The sequence below is a fragment of the Nyctereutes procyonoides genome, unplaced genomic scaffold, assembly GCF_905146905.1.
Source record: "Nyctereutes procyonoides isolate TBG_1078 unplaced genomic scaffold, NYPRO_anot_genome, whole genome shotgun sequence".
Classification (NCBI taxonomy): domain Eukaryota; kingdom Metazoa; phylum Chordata; class Mammalia; order Carnivora; family Canidae; genus Nyctereutes; species Nyctereutes procyonoides.
This window is the reverse complement of record NW_026575043.1, coordinates 62,339,770-62,356,610: the sequence shown is the minus strand read 5'-3', so window position 1 is coordinate 62,356,610 and position 16,841 is coordinate 62,339,770. Positions and strand designations below refer to the sequence as shown.

Here is a 16,841-nt window from a genome sequence, read left to right as displayed (position 1 = left end):
GGTAAGTTTCACAACTGGTAAAAAGACAAAAAAAAATGCTGACTTTTGTGAGTTCATGTATGCATGAGATGGCTTGTGTGCCTGGAACAAGAGGCTTCCCTGTGTTATCTCGGTTCATCTCTGGCCCTGTGTTCTCTAGAGATCCTCTTGTACCTTCTTCTCCTGGCATCTTTTAACATCCTGATTAATTTGGCTCTTTTTACTTTCAGAGAGTCACACATCTGCATGCAGTAGCACACAGGGATGAGTACCATGATGGCCCTTCTGTTAGTGCCACTTACTCAGCAGCAGAGGAAGTACTTTCTGTTCCATATTCCCACCCTATGCCAAGTTCCAGGTCACCTAGCCTCAGGAACTAAGAGACCATGAATTCCAGTCTGTTCTGACTTTGTCCTATATAGACTCTACCAACCACTCAGGAAAAAAGTTAACTTTTCTATTTTGGGTAAGAAAATTTCAAGAACACTCTTGTCTGATCCCTGCTCCATGTACCTGCACTACTGATTTTATCACACTGTCTTCTTTATTGAGATACAACTGCTCACAGGCCCCTCCCTTGCACGTCACTTGTTGGGTGCACAGAGCAGCAAGAGTGTGGGAGTAGAGTCAGATGCATTCCTACATCTGCCTTATCTCGCCAATGGGCCTTTAATGCATGCTTCCCTGTTATACAAAACTTTGGGATGCCTTTCCTATATTCTTAGGGCCCAAACAAAAACCTGTCAATTCTTTCAACATCTTTCCCTACATCTAAGAAGTGAGCTTGTGATTAACATTACTGTCAAACCTTTTCTTTTAAAAACTGACCATGATCTTCCCTTTCAAAGGCCCTTCTCTCTCCCACTCTGAATGATTCTTAAATATGATTTTTAACGTAGAGCTTTCTTAAATATGATTTTTAATGTAGAACGTAGAACGTTAAGTATGATTTAACGTAGAACATCATTTATGACTAAAACTGCATCTCTTCTAGGAAGTCTCAAGAATGCCGTGATTCTCTAAAACATTTCAATACCACCCCATTCTGACTGACTGTATCTACTAAAGACACCCAGTTAGCCCTGGCTGTAAGAGAGAAGTCTTCTAGCAGAAATCATCTGAGCCGACACTAAGCCTAAGAGCATGAGTCAGGCGTACAGAATGTTGCAGGCAGGAGGAGGCTGGGGTGAGAGAGAAGGTGAGCACCAACACACAGGCAAGGGCTACATCACTCAGGGTCTCACTGGACATGCATCAGTGCACATCAGTACTGAGGGTGGAAGAGTAACATCAGCTCCACAGGAGTTTTAAAATGGGTCAGAAAGCAGGAGAAATGGGAAATGAGACTGACTGAATGAGCATGGGGCCCTGCACTGAAGAGGGCAGCCACTGGAGGATGAGGAGGAGGAGGAGGCAGTATCTCAGATGGTGAGGCCACTAGTAGCACCACACGAGAAGAGGCATGCAGGTCTGAAGTTTTAACTACTCATTCAGACACCTGAGTGCCTTCCTAAGCAGCTAGAGGTACATAAACCACAAAATCCCTGCCCTTATGGAAGGCATAGTCCCTGCACTGATCAAGAGTACTGTACAGGGGCCAGGTGAGGGGCCAGAACACACTCAGCACTGGTCCCATGGAAGGGGACTTTGAGATGTGTGACTCCTGCGAACAAGCAGGCCTAGACATGTCTGGGCTACAGCTAGAAACCCAAAAACTTTGAACACAGCACACCTGTAGTCCTAGCCCAGATGAGCCTAGAGATCACCTAACAAGTTAGTACGGAGTTAACTAGGGGCTCAAGGCAGAACCTGATGTAGGTCAACAAGCAGTTGGCCACTTAGGAGTAAGCTGGCATGTAAGACTCACTACCAGAGAAGGAGAACCTCCCCTGGCCTGGCTTCAGGCTGAAACTGAACCTTCCATGGCTGTCTCCTTTGGAACTGCTATTGATGCACACCGTCTCTTCTTATCCTGACAGGGATTAGGAAATCACAGAAAAATGATAATTTCTCACAGTAACTCACACCCAGAAGGAATTTCGGTTAAAAATGGCTGGGGTCCTCAAAGAGTTAAGAGGGTAAAAACAGCAGTAGAGAAATCAAGCTGAGATGGCCCATGGCCTGTTTTCATTTTGCTCAAAATAAGAGCGGCTCTTAATGTGGCTTCTCAGAGAAACACTTTCCCCCAGAGGATTATCTGATCCTTTCATTCACAGCAGAGCAGCTATAGCTCAGGCAATAGTAGACAACCAGTAAAGAGACATTTCGAAGTCACCAGTCAGATGTGTACTCTGACATAGGATACAAATATATGAGCTGATTTATTCAGCTTTTTAGAAAAAGGAAATGTACTGAAAGTAGGGGGAAAAAAGATAAATCTCAGCACTTTAAAGACAAGTGTTAAGATTTTTAACTGATAAGGGTTTTAGAAATACTACTCCTGCACTTGTAACAAAGTGTATCAAAGGAAATGCAGCCTTCTAAGGACTCAGGTGAGCTCTGCTTATCCCTGAACAACTATGTCAGTGTGTGTTCCGATATAAACATTGTATTTTCTTGTAGTCAGCAGTGGGTCTGTCTTGCTCCTGTTTGCTTCTGTTGTTTTTTCAATTCAATGAATAGCTAGGATCATCTGTACAAAACTAGTATTAGATCACACAATAAACTGATCTAGCCTAGATGAAATAAGCTGGATTTATCTATATGTAAAATGAAAGTTAAAGAGTTAACCTACACACTAACAATGAAGCAGCAGCAGGAGAAATCAAGGAATTGATCCCATTTGCAACTAACTGCACCAAAATCAGTAAGATAACTAGGAATAAACCTGACCAAAGAGGTGAAGGATCTGTACTCTGAAAGTACAGAAACTGATGAAAGTAATTTAGGAAGACACAACGAAATGGAAAAACATTCCATGGTTACAGTTTAGAAGAATATTGTTAAAGTGTCTATGCTACCAAAGACCATCTATACATTCAATGCAATCCCTATCAAAATATCATCAGCATTTTTCACGGAGCTGGAACAGCAATCCTAAAATTTTTATGGAACCTGAAAGACCCTGAACAGTCAGAGGAATGTTGAAAAAGAAAACCAAAGCTGGCGGCATCACAATCTCAGACTTCAAGCTATGTTCCAAAGCTGTGGTCATCAAGACAGTATGGTACTGGCAGAAAAAAAGACACACAGATCAATGGAACAGAATAGAGAACCTAGAAATGGACCCTCAACTGTATGGTCAACTACTCTTTGACAAAGCAGGAAAGAATATCCGATGGAAAAAAGACAGTCTCTTTAACAAATGGTGCTGGGAAAACTTGGACAGCCACATCCAGAAAAATGTAACTGGACCACTTTCTTACATCATACATAATAACAGACTCAAATGGATGAAAGATCTAAATGTGAGACAGGAATCTATCAAAGTCCTAGAGAAGAACACAGGCAGCAACCTTTGTGACCTCCGCTGCAGCAACTTCTAGCTAGACACGTCTCCAAAGGTAAGGGAAATAAAAGCAATAATGAACTATTGCAACTTCATCAAGATAAAAAGCTTCTGCATAGCAAGGGAAACAGTCAACAAAACTAAAAAGCAACCCACAGAATGGGAGAAGATATTTGCAAATGTCTTATCAGATAAAGGGTTAGCATTCAAAATCTATAAAGAACTTATAAAACTCAACACCCAAAGAATAATCCAGTCAAGAATGGGCAGAAGACATGAACAGACATGTCTCCAAAGACATACAAATGGCCAATACATGAAAAATTGCTCCACATCATTCAGCATCAGGGAAATACAGATTAAAACCACAAGAAGATACCACCTCACACCTGTCAGAATGGCTACAATTAACAACTCAGGAAACAACAAATGTTGGTAAGAATGCAGAGAAAGAGGAACACTCTTGTGTTGTTGTCAGGAGTGCAAGCTGGTATAGCCACTCTAGAGAAGTGTGGAGGTTTCTCAAAAAGTTAAAAATAGAACTACCCCACAACCCAGCACTTGCACTACTGGGTATTTACCCAAAGATACAAATGCAATGATCTGAAGGGGCACCTGCACCTCAATACTTTTTAAGATTTTATTTATTTATTCATGAGATACACACAGCAAGAAGCAGAGACATAGGCAGAGGGAGAAGCAGGCTCCCTGCAGGGAGCCCAATGTGGGACTCAATCCTGGGACCCCAGGATCATGACCTGAGCCAAAGGTAGACACTGAACCACTGAACCACCCAGGCATCCCAATGTTTATAGCACCAATGTCCACAGCCAAACTGTGGAAAGGGCCCAGATGTCCATCAACAGACGGCTGGATAATGAAGATGCGGGGTGTGTGTGTGTGTTATGTATGTATATAACAGAATACTACTCAGCCATCAAAAAAATCTTGCCATTTGTAACAACGTGCATAGAATTGGAGGGTATATTATGCTGAGTGAAATAGGTCAATCAGAGAAAGACCATTATCATATGGTTTCACATTATATGAGAAACATAAGAAACGGGGCAAAGGATCACAGGATAAGGGAGGGAAAAATGCAATTAGAAGAAATCAGAGAGGGAGACAAACCATGAGAGACTCAACTCTGGGAAACAAACAGGGTTGCTGGAGGGGAGGGGTTGGGGGTATGGGGTACCTGGGTGATAGGCATGAAGGAGGGCACATGATGGAAGGAGCACTCGGTGTGATATGCAACTGATAAATCACTAAATTCTACCCTTGAAACTAATAATACAGTATATATTAACTAAATTGAATTTAAATAAACTTTTAAAAAGAGTTAACTCATATGCAGATTTAGTGCAACTCGATGCTAAGGATTTAGCCGTCTTTAACCCCACCCTTGGGTGAGGTTAAAGAAGTGTTCATTATAGAATATGGGTCAGTAAACTCATATTGTTCATCATTAATTACCCTACCTGTTTGTCCTCCCACAAGCTTAAAATCAAACACAATCTTTCATTCTACTGGGAAAAAGGAATCGGGATCAAGCACTTCTCATGTGGTAATGAGCTAAACTGCTATGATTACCTTAATAAATACATTTATATACAGCTTTTTTTTTTTTAGATTGGTTGATTGATTTATTCGAGAGAGAGAGAGAGAGAATGGGAGAGAGGCAGAGAGAGAAGCAGGCTCCATGCAGGGAGCCCGATGTGGGACTCAATCCCAGGACTCCAGGATCACACCCTGGGCTGAAGGGAGGCGCTAACCACTGAGCTACCCAGGCGTCCCTATATACAGCTTTCAAAGCAACAGGTTGCATGAGCACAAGCAAATCCTACTGAAGATAGTTCACATTTTTCCTAAGACCTAAATACTTCACATGAAAAAAAGTCACCATTATCTTCTTACCTTCCTGTAGTACTCTAAGAAACTGACTTCAGAACCATCTGCTTTCTTAAAGGTACTCTTTGGATTCTGGTCCCAGTCAATATCATCTACCCTGTAGGTTTTATTGTTATACCTGTGGAATAGGTGACATTTATTGGTATAGAATTGTAGAATTATTATTAGAAAGAAGCTAGATGTAGACAGTACATAGTCTCTAAGAAAATCAACTTGGAAATCACTCAGTAATACATGATGTCATGGGAAGAGAAAGGGAAAACTTCTAAAGACCATGCTAGAGGGACAGGGGAGTAAAGTACTACCAGAAAATAAAATGAAGACTAAAAAGGATACAAGTCATCAGATATTTGTCCTTTTCAAAGGAGTGTGCTCCCGAGAATTTGTGTTTTGGGAAAGGTCATGAACACCCCTCCCCATTTTCATGCAATTCCTGCTCCTTTGCTGTAAACTCTACTTTCTAAAAGAATGGACTAGAAAGCCACAGTACCTAAAGATTTGCAAAATGATTATTTTGTATTTTAAAAAGCAGTCTTACTTGGTAAGAACAATTAAGCCTATTAGTTCTTTAGAAACTTGTTCTTGAAATTTATGTTCTTCTGTTTGATGATAGAGGTTGAACATGAAATCTAACACGGTTTCACTGCGAAGGACTTTATGACTCACGTCAGTGCAAAGCATGATGTTGTTCTCATATTGAAGGATAGAGGTGGTGAAGCCAGGCCAGATCACCAACCTGCCAAAGAGAATGGGAGCTTGAAGTGGCCCCTGTGAGTCATCCAAACAGCTTCTGTGTATCAAGTTGTGTTCTTCTCCTTTAATGACTGGGTCTAAAGTACCAAAGTTCTTGAACAGAGTAAATTTAGTTATTTCTAGGTTTATGAGGTTCCAGATAAAGACCCCTCTTTTTAAGATCCTCAACAATAAAGGTTATTTAATAGCATAACCATTTAAGTTCCATTCTGAGTTCATACACTATATTAAACTATTTTTTATGTTGGAATGACCTGAGAAAGTAGCCAGTCTAACTAAAAGAATCTGTAATTAGTATAATAAACCTAAACTGTGCAGGCTGCACTTGGATATACCACAGGAACTTCTGAAACAATATTCATTAGTTTATAAATTTTGTTCCCTAAGAGCAAATACAGTGTCAGGCAACTCTTCATGCTTCCCCAGTGACAGATGAACAGCATGTGATTTTTTTAAAATCTGAGTATTCGTGGAGGTTTCCTTTATTATTCAAACGAAGTTAAATGTTTACTTAACATGAGGGTACCATTAACAGTCACAGTAATAAATGTGATTATTTCAAACTAGAGTATCACTTTTGAAGTCTGTGAGTAAGCCTAAAGAACAGAAAGCTTCCACTTCATACAAACCTATGATTTGGAATATCGATTGGGTCACTTGGGTTATAATAATTCCGTCCAATCTGCTGTAAATTCATGATCTTCAAGAGTCTAGAAATTGAAAGGTTGGAAGACAGGAGTGAATGCTGGTAAGCATTTCTAATGCATAGGGACTTATCTCACTGGTCTTTCAACTCATCTAGATTTTCAATTTTTCTGAGTAAAATGTTAAGGAAACACTAACATACCTCCTGAAAATAATATTATAGAACTGCAAACAAGTTGGTGATGTAGGTGGGAGTTCATTTGTAAGGGTGATTGTTATCCTCACGTGCTCTCCATTTCGGGTCTGACTAAACACTTCGGTAACCTGAGCCAAAGCAGTGGAAAACCAAACTTTTAATTGTTAAAAGAAACTAATAATCCCAATCACATAATTCATGCTAGTAAGGCAACAATGAAGATTATAGAAAGGTTTTAAATTTAAAAAAGAATGACTATGAGAAGAGTGGTTACAGGCTCATTAAAATTGTCATCAAGTACTCAGGTGGATTTGAGAATGAAGCAATAATGCCAAAGCCCCCCAGCTCCCCAGGTTCATTACACACATAATCACCAGACCATCACTGGAGTTTCTCTAAAAGCTACCCTAGATTGTGGCAGTTCTGCTCTGAAGTGGAAATTCATCATCACCCTCTCCCCAACCCAATATTTTAAAATAACCTTGAGTTGTAGTCTTTTAGGTAAAAATAATATTGTTCCATCAAAAGCATGACACCTTCCAATTAAATCTTCATGTTGAAAAAGAAGAGCTGAGCGGAGTCTTCTGGCTTCCATCAGTGGGTTATAGTCAATGTGATACTGATATAAAGCCCACTGGGGACGGGATGTCAGTCGAAAATGGTTAGTGCTCAGCTTTACTATAATACCTGAAGAACCTGTAAAAGCGAGTCACGTTTGATTAACATAGTATTGAGTTTATTCTTCCTTGAGATCTTTCCTACCATGACAAAGCAGACACAGTTCTGCAAACAAAAGGCTAAGAACAGCATATGACACTGAAGTTCTTCTTCCCTTTTTTTTTTTTTTTTTTTTTTGACACCGAAGTTCTAAGACATCTGACTTTGAGGACTATCCTATCCAGGTAAGTTCCTACAAGTATACATTTAAGAAAAAATCCTCCTTAGACTAATTTACCACAGAACCAACCAAACCTCTCTATGGCAAAGTCTTTTTTTTTTTTTTTTAAGATTTATTTATTCATGAGAGATGCAGAGACAGAGAGAGAGGCAGAAACACAGGCAGAGGGAGAAGCAGGGAGCCTGACGTGGGACTCGATCCCGGGTCTCCAGGATCATGCCATGCCCTGGGCTGAAGGCAGCGTTAAACTGCTGAGCCACCCAGGCTACACTCTATAGAAAAGTCTTAAAAGAAAAAAGTTATATAACACTTAATAGAACATTTCAGTGCAGCTGAGGACAACGATAACCTATTTCATCAAATCCAAAAGAGAGAGGGAAATGGAAAAGCCATGCAGGATCCTGACCAAATGTGCCTTCTCTCTCTGTGACTGCATTGTATAAATAAACATGTAAAATAAATGGCTTCAATTCAGTGTCCTGTTTACTGGAAAAGTAATCACATGGAACTACGGTCTTCGTAATTAATTAACACACCTGTTTTTGATTCTTTAACATGGTCCAGGTTCTGTCTTGTATTCACACCAAGATCGTGAAAGTCTCTACGACGACCTCCCCTCTCTGCTAATGATAACTCCTGAAATCCAGCAGATATCTGGAGCTCTTAAAAAAAATGATATACTATGTAACATGAAACATGAAATCAAGAATGGTATTAATTCACAAAATGATACCCAAAAGCTACAGAGGTGCTACAGATAACATACAGGAATGCCATCAGAATGTGTTGGGTATCTGCTTGGCCAGAGTAGCTTAGCCAGGACTTCTATTAAGCTGTTCTTGCCACTGCCCCAGCCAAACTTAGATGCTCCCCTATAAGACCTATATCCCTGTAAAAGACTAACACAACTGGCCTGGGATTCAAGAACTCAGGAGCATGCTTGTTGACTAAGAAATCGTTATTCTCCAAGTTCTGATAAGGACCTAAGGGCCTAATAAAGCAGTATTTCTCACAGCTTTATGATGAAATTATAGCTATAGGAATTGGTAGTTCATAGGTTTTACCGTGTAAACATCTAGAATGTCATTTCCTAATTCCCTTACGAACATCAGAACAGATGGAATCATTCTGTGCATACCCTATGGACTACTGGGATAGAAGTTCATATGGTTTCAAAAGCTGGTTATAATACCCAAAATTAAATCCTTCCATTTGTACAACATGCAGAAGTATCTCCTATCGATAGCATGATGTGGCTCAAAGAACGAATGTGGGCTCTGTCATCCAGTGTTACAACTGTAACATGAGTACCAGAGACTTCAGTTTACTTCCCAATCTCTCAGCCTTCTTTTTTTAAAAAATAGCTTGTTTAGGGAGTCATGTATCTAACAGACTAGAATTCCACCTTCCCTGTAGGGAATGACAGCCTGAGAGATTTATGCAGAAATTACTGGATCAAACCTCTGGGAAAGTGCCTTGGGAGGGAGTCAGTAACCAGCTTTTCTGCTCTCTGTACCCCCTGCCCTGCCGATCTTGCCTGGAATCTGGATGTGATCGCCAAAACTAAGTCTTAATGACAGAAGTCAGGGCAACAGAACAAAATGATCGAAAAGCCCAGTTTGTTTCTGACCACAAATGCCAGGACTAGCCCCGAAATGCCAACTTCTGGACCTCTTTGTTAGAGAAAGAACAGTGGCTTGAGCAAAATATTGGTTCCTGATACACTCTGGAAGCAAGTTATTCTAACAAGAGCTTCAACTTCCTTACCTGAAAAACTGACCTTCACAGGTATATAGTAAGTTTTCCACGATAATGTAATTTATAAAGCTCTTTAAAGGTGTTTGCTAAATATGTTGATTCTCATACCTCAGGATATTCAGAGGCTCTATTTAAAAATCCTTTAAATTTATAGCTGTTTTGTTTCCCTTGGTGAGCTTTTTATTCCAGAGACTTTCAATTGAAAGTAGCCTTGGTCTTGGGTGATTAACTAATATAGTTCAAACATACTGAATCCAAGCTAGTAACAACAACAGGTCATAGAGGCTTTTATCCTGAAAAAATTGAATTTGTCTTAAAATTCAGTTCTGGATACAAAAACCTGACTGCAAGTTTCTGAATGTAAACAATGATGAAGTCTGTTTCCCTCTCTACACATAGTACAGCTTTTATATTTAGCCAAAGCTTATCTGTCAATCTGTAAAAAGGACAGGTTTCAGAATGAATAAAATTGGAAAGCTAGATAATTATATGCCCACCTTATTTTATTGTGCTTCACAGATAATGCATTTTTTATAACTGCAGGTTTGTGGAATCCTGTGTTAAATAAGCCTGCTGGTGACATTTTTCCAACATTTGCTCACTTCATTTCTATGTCACTGGTAATTCTCACACCATTTCAAACTTTTTTTATTATTATATTTGTTATGGTGATCTGTGATAAGTAATCAAAACTTGCTAAAAACTCAAATAATGATTAGCATTTCTTAGTATTTTAAAATTAAAGTATTTATGTTGCTTAGATGTAATGCTACTGCATAAATAGAGTACAGCAATATCAACATAACTTTTATAATGCCCTGGGATACCAAACAATTCGTTTGACTTGCTTTATGATATTTGCTTTATTGCAGGGGTCTGGAACCAGACCTGTGGCATCTCCAAGGTGTGCCCAGAATCTCTTTCCATGCAGCTGCTAGAGTGGTTAAAAACAAAAACCATATCTCACTACGGCTCTGTTTCAGAGCCCTCCACATATCCACACCCCATATACAGAATGAAAATCATGGTCTGAAGCAAGGTCTCATTAAGAATAAATCTGTTAAACATCAATTTCTAAAACCTAGTAGATACTTTGAACATTTATGACAAATACTTCTCAGATATAATCCTTACAAAAGCAGTGAAAAGTTATGAAATAGAGCCTTGCATTTGTTATTCCGGTTAATATTTAATCCTCACAGAGACTCTTCCTATAAAGTTAGATACTAGCTTTTTAGAAATGATGGATAGAGTTTCATAGAATTTAAATTCATGCACAACTGTTAAATTATTAATAAAGATCAATACAGAGCATGTTTAAGAAGTTAGACTTAAGTACTTCCCACAATTTTATTTGCATTCCAGGACTGCATCAATAAGGAAGTGTTTTTAAAACAGCTTCAGCAAATCTTATTGTATGTGGAACACAGTTGAAAGTCAAATATTTTAAGTTTCAAAATAACTCAGGCATCTAGATTAGAGAAAGTGGATAAAATCCTGTAAATTTAAAAGAAATGAATGCCCATAAATGAATTCCCATCAGACATCTTGAAAAGTAACACATCTTGTATCAGAAAAGTAATAGATAATTGAATACACTTGATCTTAGCCAAAAGGCAGAGAAGCCATCAGATAATTGGATACATAAACAAAAGACGTTCCAGTCTTCTAATTGATTCTTCAAAATGCAGCACTACTGATATTCTTTCTCAAAATTGTCTATACAAAAACCATACATACACATGTGTTCATTAACACAAGGAACACTGTTTCACCACTTGATTTCATAGCGTATACGGCAGGGTGACGAAATGGAGCTGTCCTATTAAAATGCTGTGGTTCTGATTCTTAATGGGTCTAGGTTTCTGCAGTGTGGGGCCCAGAGCAGGACAGTTAGCACCCCCCCACACACAATCATGCTGTACCTCTCCCCATGTCTGTTGGGTCCATGCCCACATGACGTGATGCCATCCAAAAGTTGGCACAACTGGACAAGCCTACAGGGAGCAGCACTAGTTTTACAACTGCCAGCATGGGCAAAAAAAATGAAATGGTGCAGAACAGGTAAAAAACCATTCATTTGGTTAAAGTGCCTTTACAAAGGGTCAATGTTTCAATGTACTGCCTCTTCATTTTCTTTCTCTGCTCTGTCACCCTCAACCCAGCTTTTAAACATCATGGGTCTCACAGGAATGCTCCGTGTGCTGGAGAGACTAGCCACTGTCATTCCCCCAGTGTGCCCTGGGCACAGACAGTAGTTGTCACAGTACAACTTAACACCATTCTAAGATCTTATATTTGTCCTCTACTGTTTGTGGAGGTCGCCGGCTGCGATGAAACATTTGTTGGAGTAGGTGAGAATATAGTACAAGGAGTAAAGCAGCTATTTACTTGCTATCTGGCTGCCTGCACATGAGTTTACCCAAGACCCCAACTGGAAAGCTACCTCCTCACTGTGTGCATAGTGGTGTTTCCTGTATCGAAACCAAACTCAGCTGTGGAAAAATCTTGCATCAAGCATCCAAATACATGTTTGTTTGTAACAAAGTACTGAAAAAACAGTACTGGTGTTCTGACCTCACCAGGGGTCATAACCTTGGCCTCAGTTTTTGCACCTGAGAAACAGGGCCGCCACAATACAGTGAGACTGCCTATTATAAACCAAAGTTACAAATGTAAAAGGTGGTCCAGCTTGTGATGAAATCACAAGATGCTGAAACAATGTTCTAAAATGATTCATGAATAAGCAAATGTATGCTTAGTTAATCACTTTGGAAGAGCTAATATGGGGCCCTGGCAAGGATAGGCCTTTTCATGTCCAAGGAGAAAAGAAATCAACATTTCTAAGTAGCAGTGGCATTTCCCTAAGTAGCAGGCTGCTCAGCTGCAAGAGGGCCCATTAGACTTTAAAGGACTGCTGGGACCCCGTTTTTATCAAGACCCCACACACTGGTTACCACTTCACATCTACTACTACTACTGCACATGTGCACACACAAAGTCTGTGCGCTTTCCCTTCACCTTGTGACTTGGCCGCTGCTCCTACTGCTCCTCTCTGGCGTCCACGGCCAACTAATTCCCCTTCGGCCACGGGCTGCTGAGGCCGGGGCTGCACATAGCCAGGCTGCTGACTCTATGGGATAGGCAAACAAACAGCATTCTGTTCATGTCAAAAAGTCACAGGTCAGAGAAAACAGTCTTCAACAAGTCTAAGATACTCAAACAAAAGTGATCTAGGTTAGTAACCAAATATTGTATTCCTCTAAAGAAGTTTCTTCAAGAAGGCTCACTAACCGGGTGATGGGTGTTAGGGAGACACGTGATGTGATGAGCACTGGGTGTGATATGTAACTGATGAATCACTGACCTTTCCGTCTAAAATTCCTAATACACTGTTAATTAACTAAATGTAAATTAAAAAAAAGGTCACTAACTAAAGAAGCAGCTTTTCGGATGCTCAGGAAATAGAATCATCCTTGTATAGCTACTATATCCTTCACAGGACACAGTTTTTAAATTTATTTTCAATAATCTATTCTGATAAAGATGGAACAAGTTTTTGTTTTTCGAGGACACTGCAGGTGAAAGGTACAGCACTCACCACAGCGGCACCCACGTGCTGCACCGTCTCCTGCCCACGGGCTCGTCCTCTGGCTCTTGCTCTGGCTCGCCCAGTCATTTTTTTCCTTGAGGGGAAATAACAGTAAAGACAATACTCAACACACACAATTACGTTTTACTGTTTCTGCAATATTTCTTTGGAACAAATATTTAGGACTCCACAATAAGCTCCTGAATCATCACATATTTTTCTAATCTCTCGTAACAGAGTTTAAGGCAATGTCCCTACCTTCAACAAACAGAAGTACTTATGTGGATTGGGCAGCATGCTGGGTAGCAGGGCTAAAGTGGAGAACTTGTTTTAATACAGCCTTTCCTTTTTCATTGAATTACTATTTTAACCACTTAGGAAAATCTGCAACACGGAGGTCAGTCACTAGCTCTTTCCCATGTGGGAAAGTATGTAAATGGACCCAGGTGTCATGTTTGAGGTCAGGCCCTCACCGCACCCTCCTGGGTCCACCCACAGAGCCACAAGTAGCTTAAATGTACCCAAACCACTATCTTTCTCAGTACATCATTTATGTCCCACAATTTCTTTCTTGGTGAGTGGCAAGACCACCCACTGTGCCTCTAAGGAAAAAGGATGGAGTCCTTTATCTCTCAATGCCTCCTCTGCTGCTTCTACTCCTTCTGACCCAACAGTGCTCTCCATCTCAACAGCAGCTATCAGGCATCAGAGATACCCTCCACCCCCACCCGAGAGCAGAGCCATATCAGATCATGCAGAGTGGAGGCCTCAGAGCTAGTCTGCCTGAACCTGACTCCTTCACAGAAGGGACAGAACCTCAGATCCATGTCTTCGTGTGTCAAACAAGAGTTTTATTAACCTACCACACAGCTCCAGCGTGCGGTTCAATGAGGACACACAGGAAGGGCTTATAAAGCACTGGGCATACAGTGAACATTCCACACATCTTAGTCCCAGTGGGAAAGGCAGGTAAGATTTTAACTACAAATTGTCCCAAGTTTAATGAAGGAAACAAGCAGAATGTTCTTACAGAAAAGCAGGCAGGAGCTACTTTACATCCTGGTGCCTGCCTCCTGTGAAGTCACCACATAAGCAGATACAAGAGGATCAGGAAGTGGCAGGCATTTGCTAGCAGACTTCTAGAAAAGAGCTAAGTGTGGAGAGTGGCTCACCTGCGGAGCTGACAGATGCCGTGTGTGGCTTCAGCACAGTAAAGAGGGGGAATGGGTGCAGCCCGAGGGATGCTGGGTCAGGATGTGCGGGCCTTGTAGGCAACAGGGGGAGCTCAGATTCCACCTTCACTGCCACAAGACACCACTGAAGGTTCTAAATACAGAGGGGCAGCCTACAACATCATTTACATTTAAGATCATTCTGGTTTAAATCAGGTTTTCATCTTTTTCAGTTTCACAGCTTCTAAAATTCTCATGAGGGCCTTCCTAGAGAGGCAAATCTAATTATATTCTTCAATTGTGAAAGACCTGACTTCCTATTGTGTTCTGCAAATGCGTGAACTCACCAAATCCTAAGAACCTTCGCAATTTGACTCTCACTCAATAATTTCCAAAGTTGGTTACAGAATACGATGTGCTGGGTTGCCAACATGTTAGAAGCATCTTACACTTTTGTGCATTTCTACTGTCTGTACTAGGATGACAGCCTGCACACGGGGGCTGCTGCCGTACACGCTCAGGTCTCCTAGGGATGGCGTGCACAATCAGCAGACTTCTCTTCCTCCACACATCACCGACAGAAGCTCCATGACACTGTGCACCGTGGAACAGCCTTTGCTAGTGTGCCCTCCCCTCCCCACCTGTGTTACCACACCTACCACACTGCACTGCACGGTGACTCCCTTTCTCCTCCCACACCCCTGCAGACTAGGCAGCTAGTTGTGGCTTGGTCCCAGCACCTAGCCTGGCAGTAATGCTAAGTTTGGGTTGGCTCCTCCTTTAAAGCAGACATAAGCTCAACTGTCTTGTCCAGTATTTTTACACTGCAGTTCTCAAAATGCGATCTCAGCAACATCTGGAACATCTTGGAAATGCAAATTAGGCAGAAGGGGTCCATGCTCCCAGAGCTACCAAGTCTGGTATGCCAGCAGGTGATTCTCACATCACTGGAGACACCCAGGTAACCACTCACAGGTGGGGCACACAGGCCCCGTTTGGAGGGCAGTCCCCCATAGCTGTGCTACCCAGCTGTGTCCCTCCAACTACAGGACACCTCCGATGGGCGACACACCACACGGTCCCCCTTAAGTGAGATGTGGACGTGGTGCTTCTTACCATCATCCCAGCTAGAAATGGGGCCCGGGCAAACCGCTGTCCATCCAGGGGGCAATGCCACCCCGATCCCACCCCTGTGGGCTGCAGGACAGCAGGGCAACAGGTGTCCCTACTCTCCTGACCCTGGGCAATGTGGGGGAAAGCCCTCTGGCCCACACACGGCCCCGAACTGGATAGTGCCTCCCCAAACCCTGAGCAGCACTGCCCAGAAAATGCCACTGACCCTGAGCATGTACAGGAATGTGCCCTGACCCAGACAATGCCCAGATAATGCCCCCACCGTGAGCATGCCCAGGAACGCCGACTGACCCAGATGGTGCCCAGATAACGGCCCCCACCCTGAGCATGCCCAGGAACGCCCCCCGACCCAGACCGTGGCCTGATGACCCCCCAACCCTGAGGGTGCACAGGAACATCCCCCAACCCAGAGAGTGCCTCGATGACGCCCCCACCCTGAAGGTACCCCAAAACGCCCCCCGACCCAGACAGTGGCCCGTTGATGCCCACCACCGTGAGTGCGCCCAGGAATGTCCCCCGACCAGATGGTGCCCTGCTGACGCCCCCACCCTGAGGGTGCCCAGGAACGCCGCCAGACACAGACGGTGCACCGATGACGCCCACACCCTGAGGGTGCCCAGGAGCATTCTCTGACCCGGACAGTGCTCAGAGGACGCCCCCCACCCTGAGGCCGCTCAGGAGCATTCCCTGACGTGGATGGTGCCCAGAGGACGCCCCCCACCCTGAGGGCGCCCAGGAACGCCCCCACCCTGAGGGCACCCAGGAACGCCCCCGACCCAGTCTGTGCGGAAGCCTGACCTCTGACCTCAGGCCGTGCCGAAGCCCCCCAGCGCGGGGCGCGCCCTCCGCCCGCCCAGGCCCGCACCCGGCGCCCGGCGCCCGTCGCCCCTCCTCACCAGGCAGCGCCTCAGCCGCACGTCCGGCGCCGCGACCCCGATCCCCTCAGCGCCGAGCCGCCGCCGCCGCCGCCGCCGCCAACCGCCACCCCGCGCCGGATCCCTCCGCGCCGGGACTTTGCGGCCTGCAGCCCCCGCCGGGCGCGGCGCTCCTGGGGCCCGCGGAGCCGCGCCGCTCGCTCGCCGTCGCTCGCCGTCCGCCTCGGGGTCGCCGCGGGCAGAGGGCGGCGCTCCCGTGCTGCGCGGAGGAACACCCGCGCCGGCCTCGACCCCGCACGTGACGCGGCTAACGGCGCGGCGAGGCCGAGCGCGCGCTGCGCCCTGATTGGCCGGCACGTGCGGGGCGGTTCCCCGGGGCGGGGCGGGGCGGGGCCGCGGAGCCCGGCCGGGTGCATCCTGGGAGCGGTGCCGCAGCCCGAGGGAAGGGCCGGTCCCTGCGGGCCTCCTGGCTCCGGGCGG

The 16,841-nt window shown here is 43.7% G+C and overlaps 1 protein-coding gene across 1 annotated transcript in view; it reads right to left on the bottom strand.

Moving 5' to 3' along the window:
- PIWIL1 (piwi like RNA-mediated gene silencing 1) overlaps positions 1-16,437 on the bottom strand; it is a 30,310-nt gene extending 13,873 nt beyond the window's left edge. Inside the window, exons 1-9 of the mRNA XM_055322953.1 lie at positions 16,383-16,437; positions 13,190-13,274; positions 12,610-12,721; positions 8,367-8,492; positions 7,414-7,628; positions 6,939-7,060; positions 6,721-6,801; positions 5,877-6,074; positions 5,345-5,456 (exon numbers count right to left, since the gene is read on the bottom strand). Of these exons, the coding sequence (XP_055178928.1) occupies positions 5,345-5,456; positions 5,877-6,074; positions 6,721-6,801; positions 6,939-7,060; positions 7,414-7,628; positions 8,367-8,492; positions 12,610-12,721; positions 13,190-13,267 (1,044 nt within the window). The 5' untranslated portion in view covers positions 13,268-13,274; positions 16,383-16,437. The remainder of the gene's footprint in view (positions 1-5,344; positions 5,457-5,876; positions 6,075-6,720; positions 6,802-6,938; positions 7,061-7,413; positions 7,629-8,366; positions 8,493-12,609; positions 12,722-13,189; positions 13,275-16,382) is intronic.
- Between the last annotated feature and the right edge of the window lie 404 nt (positions 16,438-16,841).